Genomic DNA, 20,492 nt, shown 5'->3' with positions numbered 1-20,492 from the left:
ATCTGAAAGAGAGAAGAAAATACTTTTATTTCTTCTGTACACATGAAGTACTTTGGTTCATTAGTATTTCCTGGGGGGTTGCCTCAGTTCTTCTCACAAAGTAGGAAGAAAGAAAATGCTGCACTATGATGATATGGTCCTAGAATAACCAAAGCAAGCAGGGAACGTTAGGTAGAGGCTGTATCTTGAAAGAAAAAGGTCAGTATTTCTATTGCCAGTGTTTTAAGGTGACTCTATCTCTTAAAAAGCTTGATAAAGCTTCAGAGTAAACAATGTTTCCAACATTTTTGGGTCATCATGATAGAGTTCATCTATGAAATGAGCTTTCGGGAACAAAGAGATGTGCCAGTGTGGCTGCTAGGAAGCTGAGTGACTCAGATATCAGTCACTTCATCTGATGGGTCGGTCATGTGAATGGCATAATGAAAGGCTGGTCTGTCCCACTAACTGCAGTCAGTCACTCATGTGGTAAGAAAGTCAGATCACTTGGTTACGTTCCCTTGGTTGAGAGAGTTTTGCAGTTTGGGAATTGGCTGTGATCCAAAAGAGTTGCCTGGTCTCAGCCTTTGCAGGGCTCAGTTCTTTAATGCAGCAGCTACCTGCATCTGTGCAGGTCAGCAGCTGTAAGCTAGGACATACTTGCCTTCTGAAATCTTGAGCTAACTGATTTCCCCCATGGTTGTTAAATGTAGGTATGTAGCGTTGAAATCATGGAATCATAGAATGGTTTGGGTTCTCTCACCACCCTCTCACTGAAGAACATCCTAAGATCCAGTCTAACCCTACTCTCCCTCAGCTTCAAACCATTCCACCTTGTCCTATTGCTAGACACCCTTATGGAAAGTCCCTCTCCAGCCTTCCTATAAGATCTCTTCAGGTATTGGAAGGCAGCTCTAAGCTCCCCCAGAGCGTTCTTTTCCCTAGGGGGACATACTGAACCAATAGCTTTAGGAAATGTGCTCTGTGTCCCCAAGTGGTGTATTACCTCTGAAGTCTCCTGTTAGCATCATTTTACACTTGGCTTTCTTCATAGAAACAGCTGGTCATTGTTTTTGCCCCAACCTCACTGCTGCCTCTCCAACCTGGTGCTCTGAAGCTCAATGTATTCTCCTAGCCTACCTGGAACTGTCTGGGAGTTTGCAGGGCCTCGATACGGGGACAGTTCACCACACCAGCAACACTTTGTTCAGGGTCTGTTGTCACAGCAAAGAGAAAGCAAAGTGAGTTGCCACTCTAAATTGATTCTTCCTGCAAAATTAATTGCTGTGAAATATAATTTTATTCCATTTATTTCCTTGTCCAGATATGTTTGGACAGATGCCCTGCTCTGTCTATTGAAACATGAAAAGCTAATAAAAAGGATTAAATTATGCACTAAGTGCAGGCAGTTAATAAAGCAAATGGCAGTGGTGGTGTTTGAGTAAAGTTCTTGTACAGAGGGAGGATTACCTGCTGTAGGGATTTTTTTGTCCAAAACATGACCAAATAAATGGAAATACAAAAAAATAAACTTTTTCTTGAAATTGATCATGATACTGTGCAGAGGTTGGGTTTGATGGCTGATTGAAGGATGTATCTGCACAGGGCAAGGATTAAACTGAGGTTCTGTCCAATTCCTTCTGACAGGCTGGGTAAGGTGAAGGACAGATGGTTTGTTTCCCTAAAGCCAACTCCAAGCTGACTTCTCCCTGCATGTGGGCACTTTGTCAAAGATGAGGCGAGGTGGAGCAGCTTCTCACTCTCAGCTATGGAATGCTACCTTTGTGCTAACTTGGAAAAGCCCCCAGGAGCAAGTCCTCCATCCTTCATTGCTTTGCTGAAGGTGTACCGAGAACTTCTGGTCAGCAGAATCCGAAACACGCAGTGTCTGATTGACAACTTGCTGAAGAATGGCTATTTCTCCACTGAAGATGCAGAAATTGTTGTCCAGTTTCCAACTCAAGCAGATAAGGTATTCTTTGCATTTCACTAGCCAGCTTTTTGTCACTTTCAGCTTACCACTGGGGTAAACTTAGAGTAGTGTAAGTGAAGTAGATTCAGTGGAAGTCCACTTTTCAGGACATACCAATTGTCAGGAAATCCCATCTATTTTCTGTGCTGCCTTTCAGCCCACAGGAGACTATGGTCTCTAGAAACCCTTTATTTGGTTTCATTCATTGACAGCAAGAAGAGGCTTCATACATTCAAAATGGGCCCCAAAATGCTTCCTCTGTCTGGTGCTAGAGCTGCCCTGTTGCACATACTCTGCCTTGCCCTTAGAGGTAAAGCTTACTCTTGAACCACTCCAGCCCCTGCCTGGTAGCCATCAGTTTTAGTGAGTTGCAGTAGAAGTGAATTGCTGTGTGAAGAGTTGTGGGGGTTTGGATCTGCATTAAGATGCAGAGAGATATTCTTCCTACACTGCTCTGGATCTGGCTGGATCCTGAGGTGAAGCTAAGTGTGACTGGAGTATTTACAAGCCAGAATATGAATTTTTAGGACACTGAGAAACCACTCCTTTTTTATTTCAACCAACATGGGATTTAAAATACAGCATCTAGCCAGGCTGATGAAATCCTGAAGGTTCCCTCTTGAGACATGGTCTTTATCCTTTTTGTCTCTGGTTAGCATGTGATTTAGCTATAAGATCAGATTTTAACTTGCAGAGCCAATTCTCTTGCAATATCCAAGTACAAATAGCAGGTGGGTTTTGTGACGGTTCAAATTCAGAGCTACGTTTTGAATTCAGGTTTTTGAAGCACCAGTTGTAGTTTTCATCCCCTGTTCCATCCCAAAAAGTATCTTAGAGCAGTCTAGAGGTGTAAGCGTGACAAAATGCTATGTGTCAATGACCTTTTGTGTGCTCTTTCTTCAGGTTCGCAAAATTCTGGACTTGGTTCAAAGCAAGGGAGAAGAAGTTTCAGAATATTTCATCCTTGTCCTGCAGAAAGTTACTGATGCTTATTATGAGCTTCAGCCTTGGCTGGATAAAATAGGTTATGAGCCTTCAGAGTATATTTGTAGTAAACCTGTGGTAAATACAGACCCAGGTAAGGCCATGCATCTATTTCCCTTCCCTTAGAACTCTAGGGAGCTCTAACCAGATGACAGAAGAGTAAAAGAGTCCAGGCAGGCACAGCCAGGGGAGATAATTGCATGGATGCTGTGCTCACCAGCTGTGGTAGGTACAGAATTAAGAGGCCACTGTAGGAGAGAGCAGCCCTGTTGATGTATTGCCTCCTGGCTTGCTCAAGTCAGGCTCTTCTTGCCTTCACTGGAGGATGTGCAGCAGAATGGCATCACCACCTTGTGCCAGCTGTCCTGTCTCCTAGGCTCCTGCTACAATTGATTAGCAACACTGTGATGTTTTGGCAGAGGAGTAGCCAGTCGTGTGTGACAAGGACAGTCAGGCAATGAGACAGGTTGTCTGGAGAGGCTATGTGGTCTCCAACTAGATAAAGACCTGAGTAATCTCATCTGATCTCATAAATTAACCTGTTATGAGCAGAAGGTAGGACAAGAAACCTTCTGGGGTGCCTTCCAAATTATTCTGTGATCCTGAATGGTGAGTTATACCAAAAGTAAAGAGTGTTGCAGAAATGAATGTTTCCCCTCTTGAGAGGTTTTTCATACTACATGAATATAGTAATTACTTTGCCCCCACCTGAAGTGAAGTTTCTGTGGCAGTGAAAATCCAGGCCAGCACTGCACAATAACCAAGATCTTTTTTGGTCAAATTGCCTGAGGTGTCTGGTACCTGGTTTCCAAAATGCATGCCTTCTCTTTACAGTAGTAAAAATGAACAAAAATTTAGGAAAGAATAATCACCTGATAGAAATGGCAGGTAAAATACAGATCCAGTGGAAGGCAGATGCCTCAACTCGGCAGTGACCAACAACCTCAACAAGCCTTTGTAGAGAGTTAAGCAACCTTTAACAAAGGATCAGGAGCTTGGTGTTGAATCTCAGCTGGAAGATCATAGAGTCATAGAATGGGTTGGGTTGGAAGGGACTTCCAAAAGTTATCCAGTCCAACCCCCCTGCACTCAGCAGGGACATCCCTCACTACAGCAGCTTACTCAGAGCCTTCTCTGGCCTCACCTTCAATATCTCCAGGCATGGGGCCTCAACCACCTGCCTGGGAAACCTGTTGCAGTGTTCCAGCACCCTCATGGTGCAGAACTTCTTCCTCACATCCAATCTAAATCTGCTCTGCTCTCATTTCAAACCATTGCCCTCGTCCTGTCCCTGCAGGCCTTTGCAAACAGTCCCTCTGCAGCCTTCTTGTAGCCCCCTTCAGGTACTGGCAGGCTGCTGTTAGGTCTGCCTGGAGCCTTCTCTTCTGCAGGCTGAACACCCCCAGCTCCCTCAGCCTGTCCTTGTAGTAGAGGTGCTCCAGCCTCCTGATCATTTTTGTGGCCCTCCTCTGGACTTGCTCCACAGATAGCAGCCCCTCACATCACTGCAGTGTCAGGAACAGCTTTCAGGAAGCAGTAGCTTACACAGGACCTTTCATCAGCACCCAAATTTCCCGAGAGGATGAGGATGGCAGCACAAATAGAAGCAATCTGCCAAAGAACCAATTTTACATTAGAATTACTTTTGCTTATTACCCCCTCTGAGTTCCCAAGAAGCTCATTGTATAGATAGGATGTTTACTGGTAGCCTTTTTTGTACTGATTTACTGTCTTTTCAGTCAGCAGGTATTGCCAGAAGCTCAGAGATGAGCTGGGCCGGGACTCCAAGTTCGTGATGTCCTACAGCCAGAGGGAAGAGATGCTGCTGGAAGACATCTACATTCCCAGTATCATGGAGCTGGTCAGTTTCACCAATGAGAGCCTAGGCCAAGTATGTCAATTAGAAGCCCTTTTTGATGATGCAGTTGGGCTAATTAATGAAGACGGAGAAACAATTTACGTCTTTGGTGATGCAGGAATTGGAAAATCCATCTTGCTGCAAAGGATACAAAGCCTTTGGGCCAGGAAAGAATTGGATATAGGGGCCAAGTTTTTCTTCCGTTTCTGCTGTAGGATGTTCAGTTGCTTTAAGGAAGATGAAGCTATATGTTTGCAAGACCTACTCTTCAAATATAATTGCTACCCAGACCAGGACCCCATGGAGGTGTTCCATCACATCTTGCAATTCCCTCACACAGTTCTTTTCACATTTGATGGCTTTGATGAGATCTATTCCAGCTTTGACCTCAGCAGTGTGCCTGAGGTGTGTTCACCCAACGAATCCATCCACCCTTTGGCACTGCTGGTAAGCCTTCTCAGAGGAAAGCTTCTAAAGGGATCCAAGAAGATTCTTACAGCTAGGACAGGAACTGAGATCCAAAGAAATATCATTAGGAAGAAAGTGTTGCTGCGTGGTTTTTCCTGCAGTAACCTGAAGGAATACACTGCTATGTTCTTCAGAGACGAGAGGCTGCAAGCGCTGGTATTGGACCAGTTGGAAGCAAACCCAAATCTCTGCAGTTTGTGCTCAGTGCCTTTATTTTGTTGGATTATCTTTAAAAGCTATGAACACTTCCATTCCATGTTTGAGAGCCATGAGCTTCCAGACTGTTCTGTTACATTAACAGATGTGTTTCTGCTCATGATTGAAGTCCATCTGAACCGATCTCTGAAAACAAGCTTGCTGAAGAACAACACCAGGAGCCGAGCGGAGGTGTTCAAATTGAGAAAGGAAACTCTTCTGACTTTGGGCAAGTTGGCATACAAAGGGATGGGGAACTCTTTCTTTATCTTCAAGCAGGACGAGGTCTCATTAGCAAACATCTCTGAAGGAGATTTGCAGTTGGGCTTTCTCAGGACAGTTAAAGGTTACGGTGGCTGTGACGATCAGGCCACTTACGAGTTCTTGCACTTGACCCTCCAGTCCTTTTTCACAGCTTTCTTCCTGGTTGTTGAAGAGAAAGTGAGTGCCAAGGAGCTGCTTCAGTTCTTCAATGAATGCTCTTCCACTGAGTCTGTCCAGTCGACTTGCCTCCGTATTCCCTGGCTGAGGAAGCAGCTGGCAGAGGGGGATCCGTTCCAGAATAACGAGCACTTCCATTTCACCAACCTGTTTCTCTGTGGCCTGCTGTCCAGAGCCAAGCAGAAGCTCCTCAAACATTTAGCATTGCCTGGGGTCATCAAGAGGAAGAGGAAGACGCTGGTCACCTACTTTGGGGAGAGCACGAAATCCCATCTGAAGGGCTACACTCGCTCCAGGCTTCCGACCTACAACCAGATCCAGGTGCAGCCCAACTTCATGTGGATGCTGCGGTGCCTGTACGAGATGCAGAGCCAGAAGGTGGGGAGGCTGGTGGCCAGGCGCATGCAGGCCAACTACATCAAGCTGACCTACTGCAGCGCCTGTGCTGCCGACTGCCGCGCCATCGCCTTCCTGCTGCACCACGTCCCCAGGCGCCTGGCGCTCGACCTGGACAACAACAACATCAACGACTATGGAGTCAAGCAGCTGCTGCCCTGCTTCAGCAAGCTTGCAGTCATCAGGTAGGAGTCTGGCTGAGCAGGGCCTTGCTTTTCTGTGGTTTGTTCCATAAACTGCTGGGCTGAAGAAATTGATTTTGAAAGCAGAGAAAGATGGGGACCCTCAAGGTACAGAGCTTGTTCCTCACATCCAATCTAAATCTGCTCTGCTCTCATCTCAGACCGTTGCCCCTCATCTTGTCCCTGCAGGCCTTTGCAAAGAGTCCCTCTGCAGCCTTCTTGTAGTCCCCTTCAGGTATTGGCCAGCTGCTGTTAGGTCTGCCTGGAGCCTTCTCTTCTGCAGGCTGAACACCCCCAGCTCCCTCAGCCTGTCCTTGTAGCAGAGCTCCACCAGCCCCTTGATCATTTTCACGGCCTTCCTCTGGACCTTTTCCATCAGGTCCATGTCCTTCCTGTGTTGAGGGCTCCAGAGCTGGACACAGCACTGCAGGTGAGGTCTCAGCAGAGCAGAGGAGCAGAATTCCCTCTCTCTCTCTCTGGCCAGGCTGCTTTTGATGCAGCCCAGGCTGCCATTGGCCTTCTGGGCTGCAAATGCATACTGTTGTCTCATGTCCAGCTTCTCAACCACCAGCACCTCCAGGGATGTTTTCAGTTCTGCGGACAACTTCCAGAGCATTACCTTGGAGATCTGGGGCTTTTTGGTTTTTGTTGGTTTTGGAGTGAGCCAAATGAAACTGGTGGCATAAGGACCTAATGTTCTTAATGACTTTCAGTCATTCGTTAACTCCTGGGTGATGCACAACTGTAATCATACCAATTCAAACTTTCTTTTTTTCCAGGCTCAGTGTAAATCAGGTTACAGATCATGGAGTAAGGATCTTGTGTGAAGAACTCTCCAAGTACCAAATTGTGACTTTCTTGGGGTATGTATCAATTGGGAGCAATACACTAGATATTGATACTAGAAAATAAAGTTGCACTGCTGACAGTATTGGTACACAAAGGTGGGCTGGAAGCCACAGCGAGCTCCTTGTTTGCTACACATAAGAAAAGCGGCATTTTGTGGATGTCCCCTCCCTAGAGGTGTTCAAGGCCAGGTTGGATGCAGCCTTGAGCAAGCTGGGCTGGTGGGAGGTGTCCTTGCCCATGGCAGGGGGCTGGAATTAGATGATCTTTCAGGTCCCTTCCAACCTAAACCATTCTATGAATTCTATAAATCTCAACTCTTTGTGTTGATTGATCTTTGCACACTGGGTAAAGAACCCAGCTTTGGGCCAACAGCCCTGACTTCCTGCTCTTGGCTAAACAGCCACATAAAAAGGACTTTTGGAGATGCAAACATGATTGCCTCCCTTCTTTAGTGTCCTAATGGAAGCACATCTGCTGAACTCTCTGATTTTCAGTCATATTTGCAAAGGGATTTAATGACTTTTAAAAGACAAAAAAATCCCATTCTTCTGACTTGTGGCAATATTATTTCTGTACTAGCACAGGAATAAAGGGAAGCTTTGTTTGCTTGGGGAGACTACTTATTAAAAAACCAATCATGTAACTGTTTTCCTATGATCTACAGTCTGGTCTCCTTGTATTTTATATTTAGCCCTTCACAATATCAATTGTCTATAAAAATAGAAATACAAACAACTGCAAATGTGTCCAGAGCCACACAAAAAAAGATTGATGCTATGTGTAAAATATAAAATATTCAGCTTGTAAAGATTAAAGTAACAGCAGGAATAACCTATTTTTTCCAATTTGATTTTACTTTAAGCTTATACAACAATCAAATCACTGATGTTGGAGCCAAATATGTTGCAAAACTCATTGAAGAGTGTTCAAGCCTGGAATATGTAAAGTATGTTGGATTTTATCCCCACCCCACCCCCCTACAGTATCCTAACTAAGGTAAAGCAACTTGAAGTGGGAGAGAGAGTGGAAAAAAGACTGAAGTCATATTTCCAGTAAAATGTAACTTAGGTTGCTGTTGACTGTTCTTTTACAGTAGTCTGGCAGTGAATGGTAGGAGGTCAAAATAGTTTGGCTGAGTCCAGAGTCCTTAGTGGAGGAATGTGGCAATAAGCAAAAGGAGAGCATGAGACTTGTTCTTTACCTAAATTCAGTCTGGGCACCTGACTGAGGTTGAAGAGGTGCATGAACCTTGCTGCCCCTTGCAACAGGCAGATCCACTTGGGTTCAGTATCAGACTTCTCTGTATCTCATCTTTTCTGGGCCACTGGAGTCAGGATGTGTTGGTGTCATACCTGAACTCTGGAATTCACCAAATCCCCTTGATTAGCTATTCCCTGCAATTCCTGGAATTTCCCAAGAAAACAGCGTCTGGCCGTGCACAGCACAGGTTTGTCATAAAGGTAGATCATTAACCAATGGGTTCATTATGACCAGAGCAGAAATTACAGCAATGTCAGAGACACTTGGGTTCTGGTCACTAACTTGCTCTGAAAGCCCACACTGGCCACATCCTTCCCACTAGAAATCTTTGCAGACTTTTGGAAGCCAAGAGCACTCAGGGTCTGTCACTGCTTTACCAGAGCAGGTGGCTTCTTTAACTCACCCAGAAAAGCCTGTGTGGAGATGGTTACTTTCAGGCTGCATAGGGGCCCCAGAGATTATTTTGAGGTACAGTGTGTTCAGAAATGTGACCAGCAGGATGAGAGAGGTGATTCTGCCCCTCTACTCTGCTCTCATGAGACCCCACCTGGAGTGCTGCATCCAGTTCTGGTGCCCCCAGCGTAAGAGGGACATGGAGCTGATGGAGCAGGTCCAGAGGAGGGCCACGAAGATGATCAGAGGGCTGGAGAACCACCCCTATGGGGACAGGCTGAGAGAGTTGGAGCTGTTCAGCCTGGAGAAGAGAAAGCTGTGGGGAGGCCTTAGAGCAGCCTGCCAGTACCTGAAGAGGGCTACAAGAAAGCCCCAAGGAACTTTTTACAAGGGCTTGTGGTCATAGAATGAGAGGGGAATGGATTAAAGCTTGATGAGGGCAGATTTAGACTGGAGAACAGGAAGCAATTCTTTACAGTGAGGGTGGGGAGACACTGGAACAGGTTGTCCAGGGAGGTTTTGGATATCCCTCCCTGGAGGTGTTCAAGGCCAGGCTGGATGAGGCCTTGAGCAAGCTGGGCTGGTGGGAGGTGTCCCTGCCCATGGCAAGGGGGGTTGGAACTGGATGTTCTTTAAGGTCTCTTCCAACCCAAACTGTTCTATGAATCTGTGAATCTATTAATCTGCCTGAAGTCAGTCAACTACCCATTTCTACTTGACAAAAACATAGTGGAGTTGAGGGGCTTTTGGTTTGTTCTTTCCATCAGTGTATAGCAGTTGAGACTTATCTCTTCCCTGAACTCCAGCCATTTGATAGGTCCACACAGGACAGAAAAAACCCCACAAGCCTTCAATAGAGTGCCAGCCAGGGACAGTCAAGGCTGCACTACCTACATCCTGTGCTTGGAAGAGCAATACTTGGCATTGTCACAGTCTATGGTTATCAGCTGCAGCCTCCTCTGCAGCCACACAATCAAGAAAATGTTGTTCCCTGTGGCACCACGAAATATGCTTCATGTAATTCACCTACTCTGTGGCAACTTCTGGTGGTACAAATAAGATTAAAAACTTGTCAGGGACCCTTGGCTTGGGGATCATCTCCTTAAAGCTCGTTTCTGACATACTGAGCTCCAAACCCAAGAACTGACAGAAATACTTCTGCTGTGGAGGGCTGAGAAACAAAATGTGTGAAAGACAACATAAAATGATGGCTTCTAATCAAAGGTCAAATCAAAGGCCTGCAACATTCTTTTGCTCTGGGTTAGCCTTTGATAACTATAGCTAGCTTCCAGAGTTAATTAGCCTGAAATACTTGGGTCGCTCTCTGAGTTGGTGGTGTAACAGCTGATGTGTCACCAGTTCACGTGTTCCCTGCAGGATAGGGGCAAACAAAATAACCAGTGAAGGAGGGAAGTGCCTTGCCCAGGCCATCCAGAAGAGCAAGACAATCTTTGAAATTGGGTAAGTTCAGTGCTAAGGAGCAGAGGTCAGGGCTTGGGCTTGGCAAGGCATCTGTAAATGCCTTAGAATCCCTTCTTTCATTTTTATGTTCTCTCCTGCTATTCTTTCCCCCACAACAGCAGCATTACAACCAAGTGGTGTAGAAGCAGAGCCACATTTTCCACTCCAAGGGAAAATGAGGGCTGCTTTATTAGCCTCAACATGTTTAGGTTGGGTTTTACTGTGTCTGCTTTTGGTATTTTTTTTGTCTTCTTGTGACAGAACCTTAAAGGAGAGGCACACTAGCAAGAGGACAGTGTGTAAAGCTGCTTTCCTTAATGCAGCAGGGCTGTTCTAGGGATATTTTGGTAGTTTTGAAGCCTGAGGGCTTTATGACTATTGGCAATGTACCTTGAGTGTCATCGTTGTCATTGTCACCCTCTGATAAAGTTGCAAGCTGGCAGAACAAAAAGGAATTCCCATCATCCTCCTCTCTAGCCTGTCCTTAACTGGAGAGTCTGCTGTCACTGGAGAGAGGTCTGACTGTACCCTAAACCCTTAGTCCCTGTCCTTTTATTCTGGAGAGGTGCTAAGCTTGAATGTTTGATTTTTGTTGGGTTTGTTTTTTTTTTCTTCTTCTCTGGCAAACCCCAGTTTTTTTCAGTTCTACATTTTTCTCAGAATCTAATGCTCGAAGACATGGAATTCAAACCTCTGTTTGGCCATTCTGAATATCAGAGTAACCCTTAAATATGAAAATCAGAGTTGAACAGTCAGCTTTGTGGCCTTTAATGTCATTGTTCCACAGTAGTTCACAAGTACAGGCCACTGCATTGTCATTCAAGTGGGCCTGCTGTGTTGTACTTGCTGTGGTTTCAGTGAAGGGCTCCTGCTTTCTCCCGTGGAGGAAATAGTCCCTCCAAATGGACTGAAAATAGCTTGGACAGAAATGTTTAGACAGATATATTCAGCATTTACATAACAAACTGTATTGGGTCTAAAGGGCAAGGAAGTTCTGGGGAACTTACTGGAAGCAGATGTGTTTAGATACCACAAAGCTCAATTGACTACGAAAGAGCTGCCAGCTAATTGCCCATCAAGCTGACTGTGGCTCTGAGTCATCAAGCCATGATCTCTGTTAAAAACCCACCCCTTACACCTCGGCAGAGATGCTTTCAAACCTCACAATGCAGGGTGAATTTTCTGAGTGGCTGGTCTGCATAGAAAAGATTCGAGCCAGGTACTGCTAGTAAGTGTTGATCAAATCCCTGCAGCTTTTACCTTCTCTTAACCCTTTGTGTATCCAGGGTGAGTTACTGATTTTCCTCATCAGCTGGCAAGAGATAGATAGCACTTGGGTGTGACACTGAAGGAACCCTTTTGCCAGAGTGTTGTGAAGGAGAGTGGAGCTTGTAGGAGCAGGTCACTTCAGAAAGTCACCCATTTGGCTGTGGGTCCCTGTGCAGTAGTGCATCTGGGAAGTCTTTCCCAAGAGCTGTACTTTGCACTGTGTAAAGGCCACTCTGTGCCCAGCAGGTACCAGCAGAACTCCAGCAGGGGCATGGGGAGGAATTGCTGAGCAGAAAAATTATAGCATCTAGGACTTGATGTATTCATCATGGCAGCTCCTTTAGCCCATTAAGCTCTAGGGCTACAGAGGGCTTGTCCAGGACAAGGTAAGCCTAAAAGCACTCCTGCTGCAGCAGGCTGTCTCCTAGAGCTGCTGCTGTGCCTTAGGGTACTGGTGAGTCAGCAGAGACTGGTGATGTGGTGTGCAGGGAGTGGAAGGTGGCTGGCTTAGTAGTGAGGGCTCTTGCCAGGTTTCTCACAAGCCTGAACGACTGTGAAGGAATTGGAGGGGGAGGGAAAAGGGGAGAGTGCAATGCTGAGGGCAGTAGGGCAGAACACTTGACATCTCTTTTCCTCCTCTCTTCACCAGGATGTGGGGTAACCAAGTTGGAGATGAAGGAGCAAAGGCGTTTGCTGAAGCCCTGAGGAACCACCCCAGGTTAACAAATGTGAGGTAAAACATCAGTGGAACCAGGCAGCTTGGCACAGTGCTGGCCTTCTCATCCTGCTTCGAAGTGATGGCTCTTCCCACCAAGAATTAGCTTGGAATGCCATCAGAGTCTGCAGCCTTTGCTGTGTTACAGCAGCCTGTGGTGCAAGCAGGGGGCCAGACTGAACCAAAGAGCCCTGTGAAGCCAATAAACAAGTTAAAAATGCTGCAGGGCTGGAATCCTGCCCTCTATCTGCACATCCTTCCCTCATGGAGCACGGAGTTACTGGCACACGTAGAAGCTCATGGTCAGTGGGTACCATTTTGATCTGGGAGCATGAGCTCGGAATCCCCACGAGCCCAGAAGCTGCAGTAGCTTCGCAAAGCCATCTTTAGGTGATAAATTGTACAGGGGCAATGACTGGGGCATTCTGAAACTCGGGCTCATCCTGCAGTCCAGTGGAGCTATGGGATGCCATCCAGAAGGATCTTGAGAAGTGGGCCAATGCCAACTGCATGAGGTTCCACAAGTCGAAGTGCAAAGTCCTGCATCTGGGCCAGGTCAATCTGAGGCACAAATCTAGGCTGGGTGCAGAGTGGGTTCATCTCAAAGTAACCTTTTGGAGATCTTTGCATAGGTGAAGCTGGTAGCACAGCACAGGGATAAGCCAGTGTAAACTAGCCTGTTCCCTGCCAGACTTCCAGCTGCTGGCTAGGGACTTACAAATGCAGGTTGTGGAGATGGCTGCCAGTCCCTCTGCACATCTGGAGCCCTGGCTTGCTGGTGAGCACTAAGATTTGTCTCCACAGCCAGGCAGCAGACAAGGCTCTTTGGTTTCCCCACAAGGTGGCACATGACACCAGTGTCTTTAGAAAGAGGGCACCTGGGGAGTTTAGGGAGCTCCGTGAGCTTAGTGCTGCCACTTCCTATTCCTGACATTTCAGAGCTGGTGCCTCATCCTTCCTTCTGCCAGCAGATAAAAGCCAAACAGGTGCAGTGACCTAGATCTGTTTAAACGTAAAAACTATCTGAAGTAACCCTCTTTTCATAATTGCAGAACCCATCCAGATGTGTTAGGCTTGAAAAAAAAACACATTCTGAACCTGAAACAGGGCTGAGGGTTTCTCAGACAAGAATAAACAACACTGGTAAATGTGTTTGCAAAGATCAGGAGGAGTAACTGTGCTGGCTGGGGCTAGGTTTTGCTGGTACCTGTGCAGGGTGAGTCTTCTCTGGAGCCCTCAGCGCCGGAAGGACATAGACTGGACAGAGTGGGTCCAGAGGAGAGGCACAAAAACGGCCAGGGGGCTGGAGCACCTCTGCTACAAGGACAGGCTGAGGGAGCTGGGATTGTTCAGCCTGCAGAAGAGAAGGCTCCAGGCAAACCTAACAGCAGCCTGCCAGTGCCTGAAGGGGACTACAAGAGGGCTGCAGAGGGACTGTTTGCAAAGCCCTGCAGGGACAGGATGAGGGGCAATGGTTTGAAATGAGAGCAGAGCAGATTTAGATTGCATGTGAGGAACAGGTTCTGCACCATGAGGATGCTGGAACAATGCAACACATTTTCCAGGCAGGTGGTTGAGGCCCCATGCCTGGAGATATTCAAGGTCAGGTGGGAGAATGCTCTGAGCAAGCTGCTGTAGTGGAGGATGTCCCTGCTGAGTGCAGGGGCGGTTGGACTGGATGACCTTTGGATGTCATTTCCAATCCAACTCCCTCTATGATTGTGCTCTGCAGTGTGCTCGCACATGGGTTTATTTTTATAATTTCCACTGGTTAATCTTGCTTCATGATTTTAAATCAGAGTTGGCACCGGTGGTAGCTTTGTGCAAAGATTATAGGAGAGAGTCCCTCCTATATCAGTTTGCTCCCTCAGTTCACTTCAGGATATTTGCCATTTTTAGGCCCAGTCACAATGGACTGAGGATACCTAGTTGCAGCTGGAGCTGGGAGAGACTCATCCTAACACCTGTTGTGCCATTGCCCTCCTTGATCCTCATTTCTACCTGTTTATGAGATCACATGGTATTTACAGGCTCTGGCCTGGTATTTGGCAGCAGGGGGGCTTATTTTTTGAACTCTCAAAGCCTGGAGCATAACTTTTAACTGGATGATTTTGCCAATGTCTATTGAAGGAAAGAAAAGGCAGGCTAGGAGATGTTTGTGGTTTCTAATGGAAAGCAAGCATCTACAGGCTCATCTCTCCATGCACAGCAGAAGGTATTTGGAAGAATTAGGTATTCAGATGGCTCAGGGACTTAAATAACAAAGTGCCCAGTTGGTACAGGGACTTGGGATGACAAATGCATGGAAAAACCCCTGAACTGCTAAGCAAAGCTCCTTGTTAAAAGCCTTGACTCTCAAAAGCACTGAGTGCAACTCAGCTGTCAGTTCCAAGAGTGCAGCTCAGTGACAGGGAACCTCAGGGCCTACATGATGGACCTACACTCAAGCTGCAGCCTGGGAACTGTTATCACTTGTAAAAGCCCTAAGGACTTGCTGGTTTGTGAAGTGTGTGAGCCTTTGAAACACCCAAATGCTGACCTGTACAAGTGGGAAGCAGGTGGTGCAGGATGTCCTCAGGCATCTGGCAGTGGAAGAAGAGGCAAAGGGTACTGGCTGTTTCTAACACATTTCTATCTTTGCTTCACAGTCTTGCACTCAATGGCATCACCACAGAGGGAGGCAAAAGTATTGCTGAAGCTCTGCAACACAATGACTCAGTGAAAATATTCTGGTAATTGACACTGGGATCTGCTTCTCCTTTATCCAGAGAGATCTGCAGCCTTATTTTATTTCTTGCAATCCCATTGTCATCTCCTACTCTCCCTCCCCTCATTCCCTTTGCTTTCACTACTAGGAAGACATGAGATACATCCCTTTGGAGGAATGTAGATGTGAGTATGGATTAGCAACATGTGTCCCAGTGTCATGCTTTGCTCTGCTCCCTCCATCTTGTTTTCCCCATCTTCCCTCACTTCCATCATCTGAAGTCATGTTCTTTGTCCTTAGTTTTTGCAACTCTTCAGTGTTGTCTCTACATGTCTACTTTTTTTCTGCTACACCTCATCCACTTTTTAGACACTAGAAGGTATCAGAACGTATCATTAGCACACTGCTGTGAGAAATAAAGATGTGATACTTTTGTCTCTTTTACCTCTAGTGCTTCTCTTCCACATCTCTTTGTATCTAACCTTTACAGATTGCTCAGGGCAGGAACAGAACATCCCCCTTTGGCTGGCTGAAACTTTTACACACAAGCATTCTAAGGGAACCTTTTCTCTCCCCCTTAGGTTGACTAAAAATGAGCTGGATGATGAGGCAGCAATGAGTTTTGCAGAGATGCTGAAGGTCAACAAGAAACTGGTGCATTTATGGTAAGTCACATTCCACAGAGCCATGGCTCTTTGGCACTCATCACATTAAAGCTTCCCCTTCCAAGTCTATGTAGGTCACAGTAAGCTTTCTGTGCATGGTCCTGATGCAGCTGACAGACTGTGGACAGTTCTAATGGCAAGTTAATCGAGTTGCTGTCTAGCTTGTGTTCACACAGGGAAGAAGTGAAGCTGTTAGTGTGTACCAGCAACTTTGAAGCCACTAACTGATTTAATCTCTCCTTAGGGAACTGCCCTGGCCTCAAAGACAAATGTTTTAGAAAGAAATACAAGCAGACAACTAGAATAGAATATTATGATTAAGACAGAATATTATGATGCCAATGGAATATTGTGATTATGGTTCTTTATCACCATACTATGGATGTGGCAACCTCAGCTCTTCAACCAAGAACCTACATGACAGACACTTCAATACATGTCCCATTTGCCCCATGCTTTCTTCTAGGGCTAGTACTTCTACTCATGCAAGACACTCACCTAAAAGACATAAATCCCCAGGAAACCAAGGATTATTTCTAGCAGTCCCAAAGGTACAGCTCTGTGGCACACCATGGTAGATCAGCACTAATTGGGGTAGGCTGATGAGTAGCTTTCTCCTCACACAGATGAGGGGCATTTGTTCCTTTTTAGCTAGGGAGATGATCTGCAGTGGTTAATAAATTACCTCCTGCTTTATCACTTGTGCTACCTGAGGATCTTCTGCATGACTTTTATTTTCCCTCAGCTGAGATGAGACTTTATAGCTGCTAAGGTGGCTTCACTAGGACCAGCACCTGCTCACACCAGAGTCAAACTGAGCGCTGCCTTTTGCAAACATCTTGTTGGGCTGACAAACAAGATAGAAGACTTTGGCAGTCTCTAGATCACATCTGCTAAAACACTAGGCCTGCATGGGCTCTATACTGAGAAATCTCTGTGTGGCACTTAAAAGAATATCTCAGTGTTCTCCGTAAGAAAAGAGAGCTACAAGGTGAGGCTGTCTCCAAGAGTCCAAATATCACAACCCCATAGCAGTAAAGAGGCTTTAGCTGAAACGTGCTCGCTGTGTGACTAAGATCAGAATCTCCAGAATGCAGCCACCTGCAAGATTAGAAGGAAAAGACAAAGACTGTGAGCTGTGTTTCTGAAGGTACCTGTGGGGCACCCGAGCGGCACTGTATGCCATCCTCACAGCCATCTCCTTGCGGCACACAGACAGCTTTGCTCTGTGACAGCATGCTGAATGCACAGTGTCCATGTGCCGTAAATCAGTTTCATGTTGGTTTAACATGAAATGCCTCTTTTTTTCCCCTAGGCTTATCCAGAATCAGATTACAGCCAAAGGGGTGAAGCACCTCAGTGAAGCACTCAAGGAGAACACAACTATTAAAGAAGTCTGGTAAAGATCCTTTCCTCAAAGGCTCACTTTATAAACTTTCTTTCTCCTTGAAGCACTTCTTTTGCATTACTACTTTCCAGCCTAAAAAAAAACAGAAATCAGAGCAAGTTTATGGGAGGCAAGGGTCCAGCTATGGGCTTCAAACAGGTAAAAATTACTCCTGTTACTGGAACTTCTCTGTGTGCTATAGTGGCAGGCAGTGACAGGATGAGGGGCAATGGTTTGAAATGAGAGCAGAGCAGATTGAGATTGGATGTTAGGAAAAAGTTCTACACCATGAGGGTGCTGGAACACTGCAACAGGTTGCCCAGGGAGCTGTTTGAGGCCTCATCCCTGGAGATACTCAAGGTGAGGCTGGAAAAGGCTCTGAGCAAGCTGCTCTAGTGGAGGATGTCCCTGCTGAGTGCAGGGATGTTGGACTGGATGCCCTTTGGAGGTCCCTTCCAACCCAAGCAGTTCCAGGATTCTATGATCTGTCTGCATCAGAGTCACAGACTGTGTGCTTGTAGAACTGGAACCTACATTTTTAAGCCAAGTTTTGCTTTTACTGTTTGTTTTTTTTTTTTTTCCTTCTGAACATGCTCATGCTTTTCAGGAGCCAAATCCCAGCAAGCAGGAGATGGTTCCATTTAATGAGCATGACTAAATTGGTTGGTAGAATCTGTGCCTGGATTTTCTTTGGGCGGTGCTCCAAATGCTCTGCAAGTGCTAAGCTACAAGAAGATTAACTTTATGTGAAATGTTTGTTTGAGATTAGATGGGCATCCCATAATCATACCTGGGCATTGTAGGGCACAAAGCCAAGTGCCACATTACTTCCCTCACACCAGGGAGCTCAGGAGTCGATAGAACTTTGCTGGGGTTAGCACTGCTGCTTTATTACTGAGTGTGAACTTTAGTTTGAAGTGTATATATTTGTTTTGGAGAAAGGACACTGGATCCTTGCTCAGAAAGACAGTGACTCACTGTCTGACTACTGGATTCCCTGGAGATGTAAAAGATGCTTTTTCCAAAGTCCACTGGCAGCTTTCAGCTGCAGAAGAGCTGTCAATTCATAGAATCCTAGAATGGTTTGGGTTGGAAGGGACCTCCAAACCAACCAAACCTCCAGTCCAACCTTCCTGCAGTCAGCAGGGACATCCTCCACTACAGCACCTTGCTCAGAGCCTTCACCTTGAATGCATCCAGGCATGGGGCCTCAACCACCTCCCTGGGAAACCTGTTGCAGTGTTCCAGCACCCTCACAGTGCAGAGCTTGTTCCTCACATCCAATTTAAATCTGCTCTGCTCTCATTTCAAACCATTGCCCCTCGTCCTGTCCCTGCAGGCCTTTGCAAACAGTCCCTCTGCAGCCTTCTTGTAGCCCCCTTCAGGTACTGGCAGGCTGCTGTTAGGTCTGCCTGGAGCCTTCTCTTCTGCAGGCTGAACAATCCCAGCTCCCTCAGGCTGTCCTTGTAGCAGAGGTGCTCCAGCCCCCTGATCATTTTTGTGCCTCTCCTCTGGACCCACTCCAGGTCTACGTCTCACCTGAATAATTCTGACCAAAATCTGGTTTTGATTCTTGCCTGACTTTTCAGAGGTGTTCTTTAATGTCTATCGTTTCCTAAGTCTAAATGGTTTCAACATTGCTGGAAGCTGCACTGAGCAAGCTGCTCCTTGTCAAGGGTGTGAACATCAACACAGATTAACTTTCTGTAGTCAGACTTGAAGAGTTTGCTCTAAGTCATTTCAGATCAGTAGTGCCCATGTTCTTCACAGTTTTCTTCCCATGTTGTTAAGGAAGACACAAGATGCTCTACAGGCTATCTAAATTTCCCTCCATCATGAGGACTTCTGTCAGCTGTATGCTGAAATGGAAACAGCTGGGTGTCCAACAGTGATTTTAGCTCAGTGAAGTTTAGCTATGGGTTCAGATTTTATTCCTGAGGAAGCAGCCTGGAAGTAGCCGTGCTGTGGCCAGTTCCCAGCCATGTACCACTTGGAAGCACACAGCTCATGGCCTTGCACAGCTGTGAGATCTGCTCCAAAACCTTTGAAAAACACAAGATGGGCCACAGTGACAGGGGATGGGCAGCAGCCTCATACCTTTTGTTTTTCCTCTCCAGCCTGAACGGGAACCTGATAAGCCCAGAAGAGGCCAAAGCTTTTGAAAACGAAGAGCGGATCATCTGCTTTTGAGCCAGGAATTTCCCACTTTGACAAGCTTCATGCTCCAAAGGCTGCTTCTACACTGGGCCTGCAGGGTTTAGACAGCTCTCAGTCTGCAGTCCTGATGGCTCAAGAGTGACAGGTGAGGAGCTGCCTTTTCGTGAGCATGCTGAGGGCTCCATCCCTTACCCTGTCTGTTACTCCTAACCCTTCTGTGAGTGGGAAGTTGACGTTTGTGTGGTGCTTTGAAGCTGGAATGCAAAGTGCTACAGAGCAAAGCTGCTGGTAGGTGTTTGCATTTTGATAACTTCAATGTACAGAATAAATCTAAACTTGGGTAAATAATCTCCAACTTCTTTTTATACATAAATATACACGCAAAAATATCTGTGCAAGAAAGGGTACAAGCTGCACAAACCTCCCAAGCTCACAAAACTGGAAATGATAACAGGATCTGCTTAGAATAGTTGTGTGGTGCTGCTGATTTGAACATAGAAACCACTCTCCTGCCTAGAAATTGGGCCCTTCTTTCTCTACTCACTACAGGCAGGCTTGAAGACAGTGGTCAGTGTTTGTTGAGAAATGGATGCATCAGAGTCACAGATTGCATGGGGTTGGAAAGGACCCTCAAAGGTCATGTGCAACCCCCCTGCACTCAGCAGGGACACCTTCAACTGGATCAGGGACAGAGCTGGTTACAGGGCTGCAGCAGCTGAAGAGAGCCTCAAAGTGAGTGGTGGCAGGTTGGAGCTCAGCTCCACATAGTTTGTCACCAGCCTGGCCCTGGTGCAAAAGTGTCCCCCACAGGGCAGAGAGCCAGGGCTCCAGCTCCAGAAAACCCTTTGCAAACAGCTAAATTAAGTCCAACTGTACACCAAAGGCAGCAACTTCAGTAGCTGCTGAAGCCATGCAAGCCAGGAGAGCTGGACCTCAAGGAGTGGAGCAAACAAAACTCCCAATACCTGCCAGACTCTGTCATCTTGAGTTTGGTAGATGCCAGTCCTGGCCCAGGTAAAGAGGAAAACTGCTCCCTCAGGTCCACTGAGGCAGGGGGCTGAGGATGCCTCATTGCTGCATAGAGAAGGAATGGCCCCACAATGATTTTCCTGCTTGGTGACAAAGCTTGACCAAGCCTTGGCATTTTCCTTTTC

At 46.4% G+C, this 20,492-nt stretch overlaps 1 protein-coding gene across 1 annotated transcript; it reads left to right on the top strand.

Annotated features, from left to right (window-relative positions):
- Positions 1–1,747: 1,747 nt before the first annotated feature.
- On the top strand, positions 1,748–19,371 carry NOD1 (nucleotide binding oligomerization domain containing 1). The gene is made up of 11 exons (XM_054384937.1): positions 1,748–1,951; positions 2,855–3,029; positions 4,675–6,478; positions 7,255–7,338; positions 8,187–8,270; positions 10,355–10,438; positions 12,357–12,440; positions 15,071–15,154; positions 15,711–15,794; positions 17,110–17,193; positions 19,299–19,371. Exons 1-11 carry the CDS (start codon positions 1,748–1,750, stop codon positions 19,369–19,371), a joined length of 2,844 nt encoding a protein of 947 aa, XP_054240912.1.
- The last annotated feature ends 1,121 nt before the right edge of the window (positions 19,372–20,492 follow it).

Source organism: Indicator indicator, chromosome 11 (assembly GCF_027791375.1).
Source record: "Indicator indicator isolate 239-I01 chromosome 11, UM_Iind_1.1, whole genome shotgun sequence".
Taxonomy (NCBI): domain Eukaryota; kingdom Metazoa; phylum Chordata; class Aves; order Piciformes; family Indicatoridae; genus Indicator; species Indicator indicator.
Note: the sequence above shows the minus strand (reverse complement) of the source record. Positions and strands in the feature narration are given on the sequence as shown.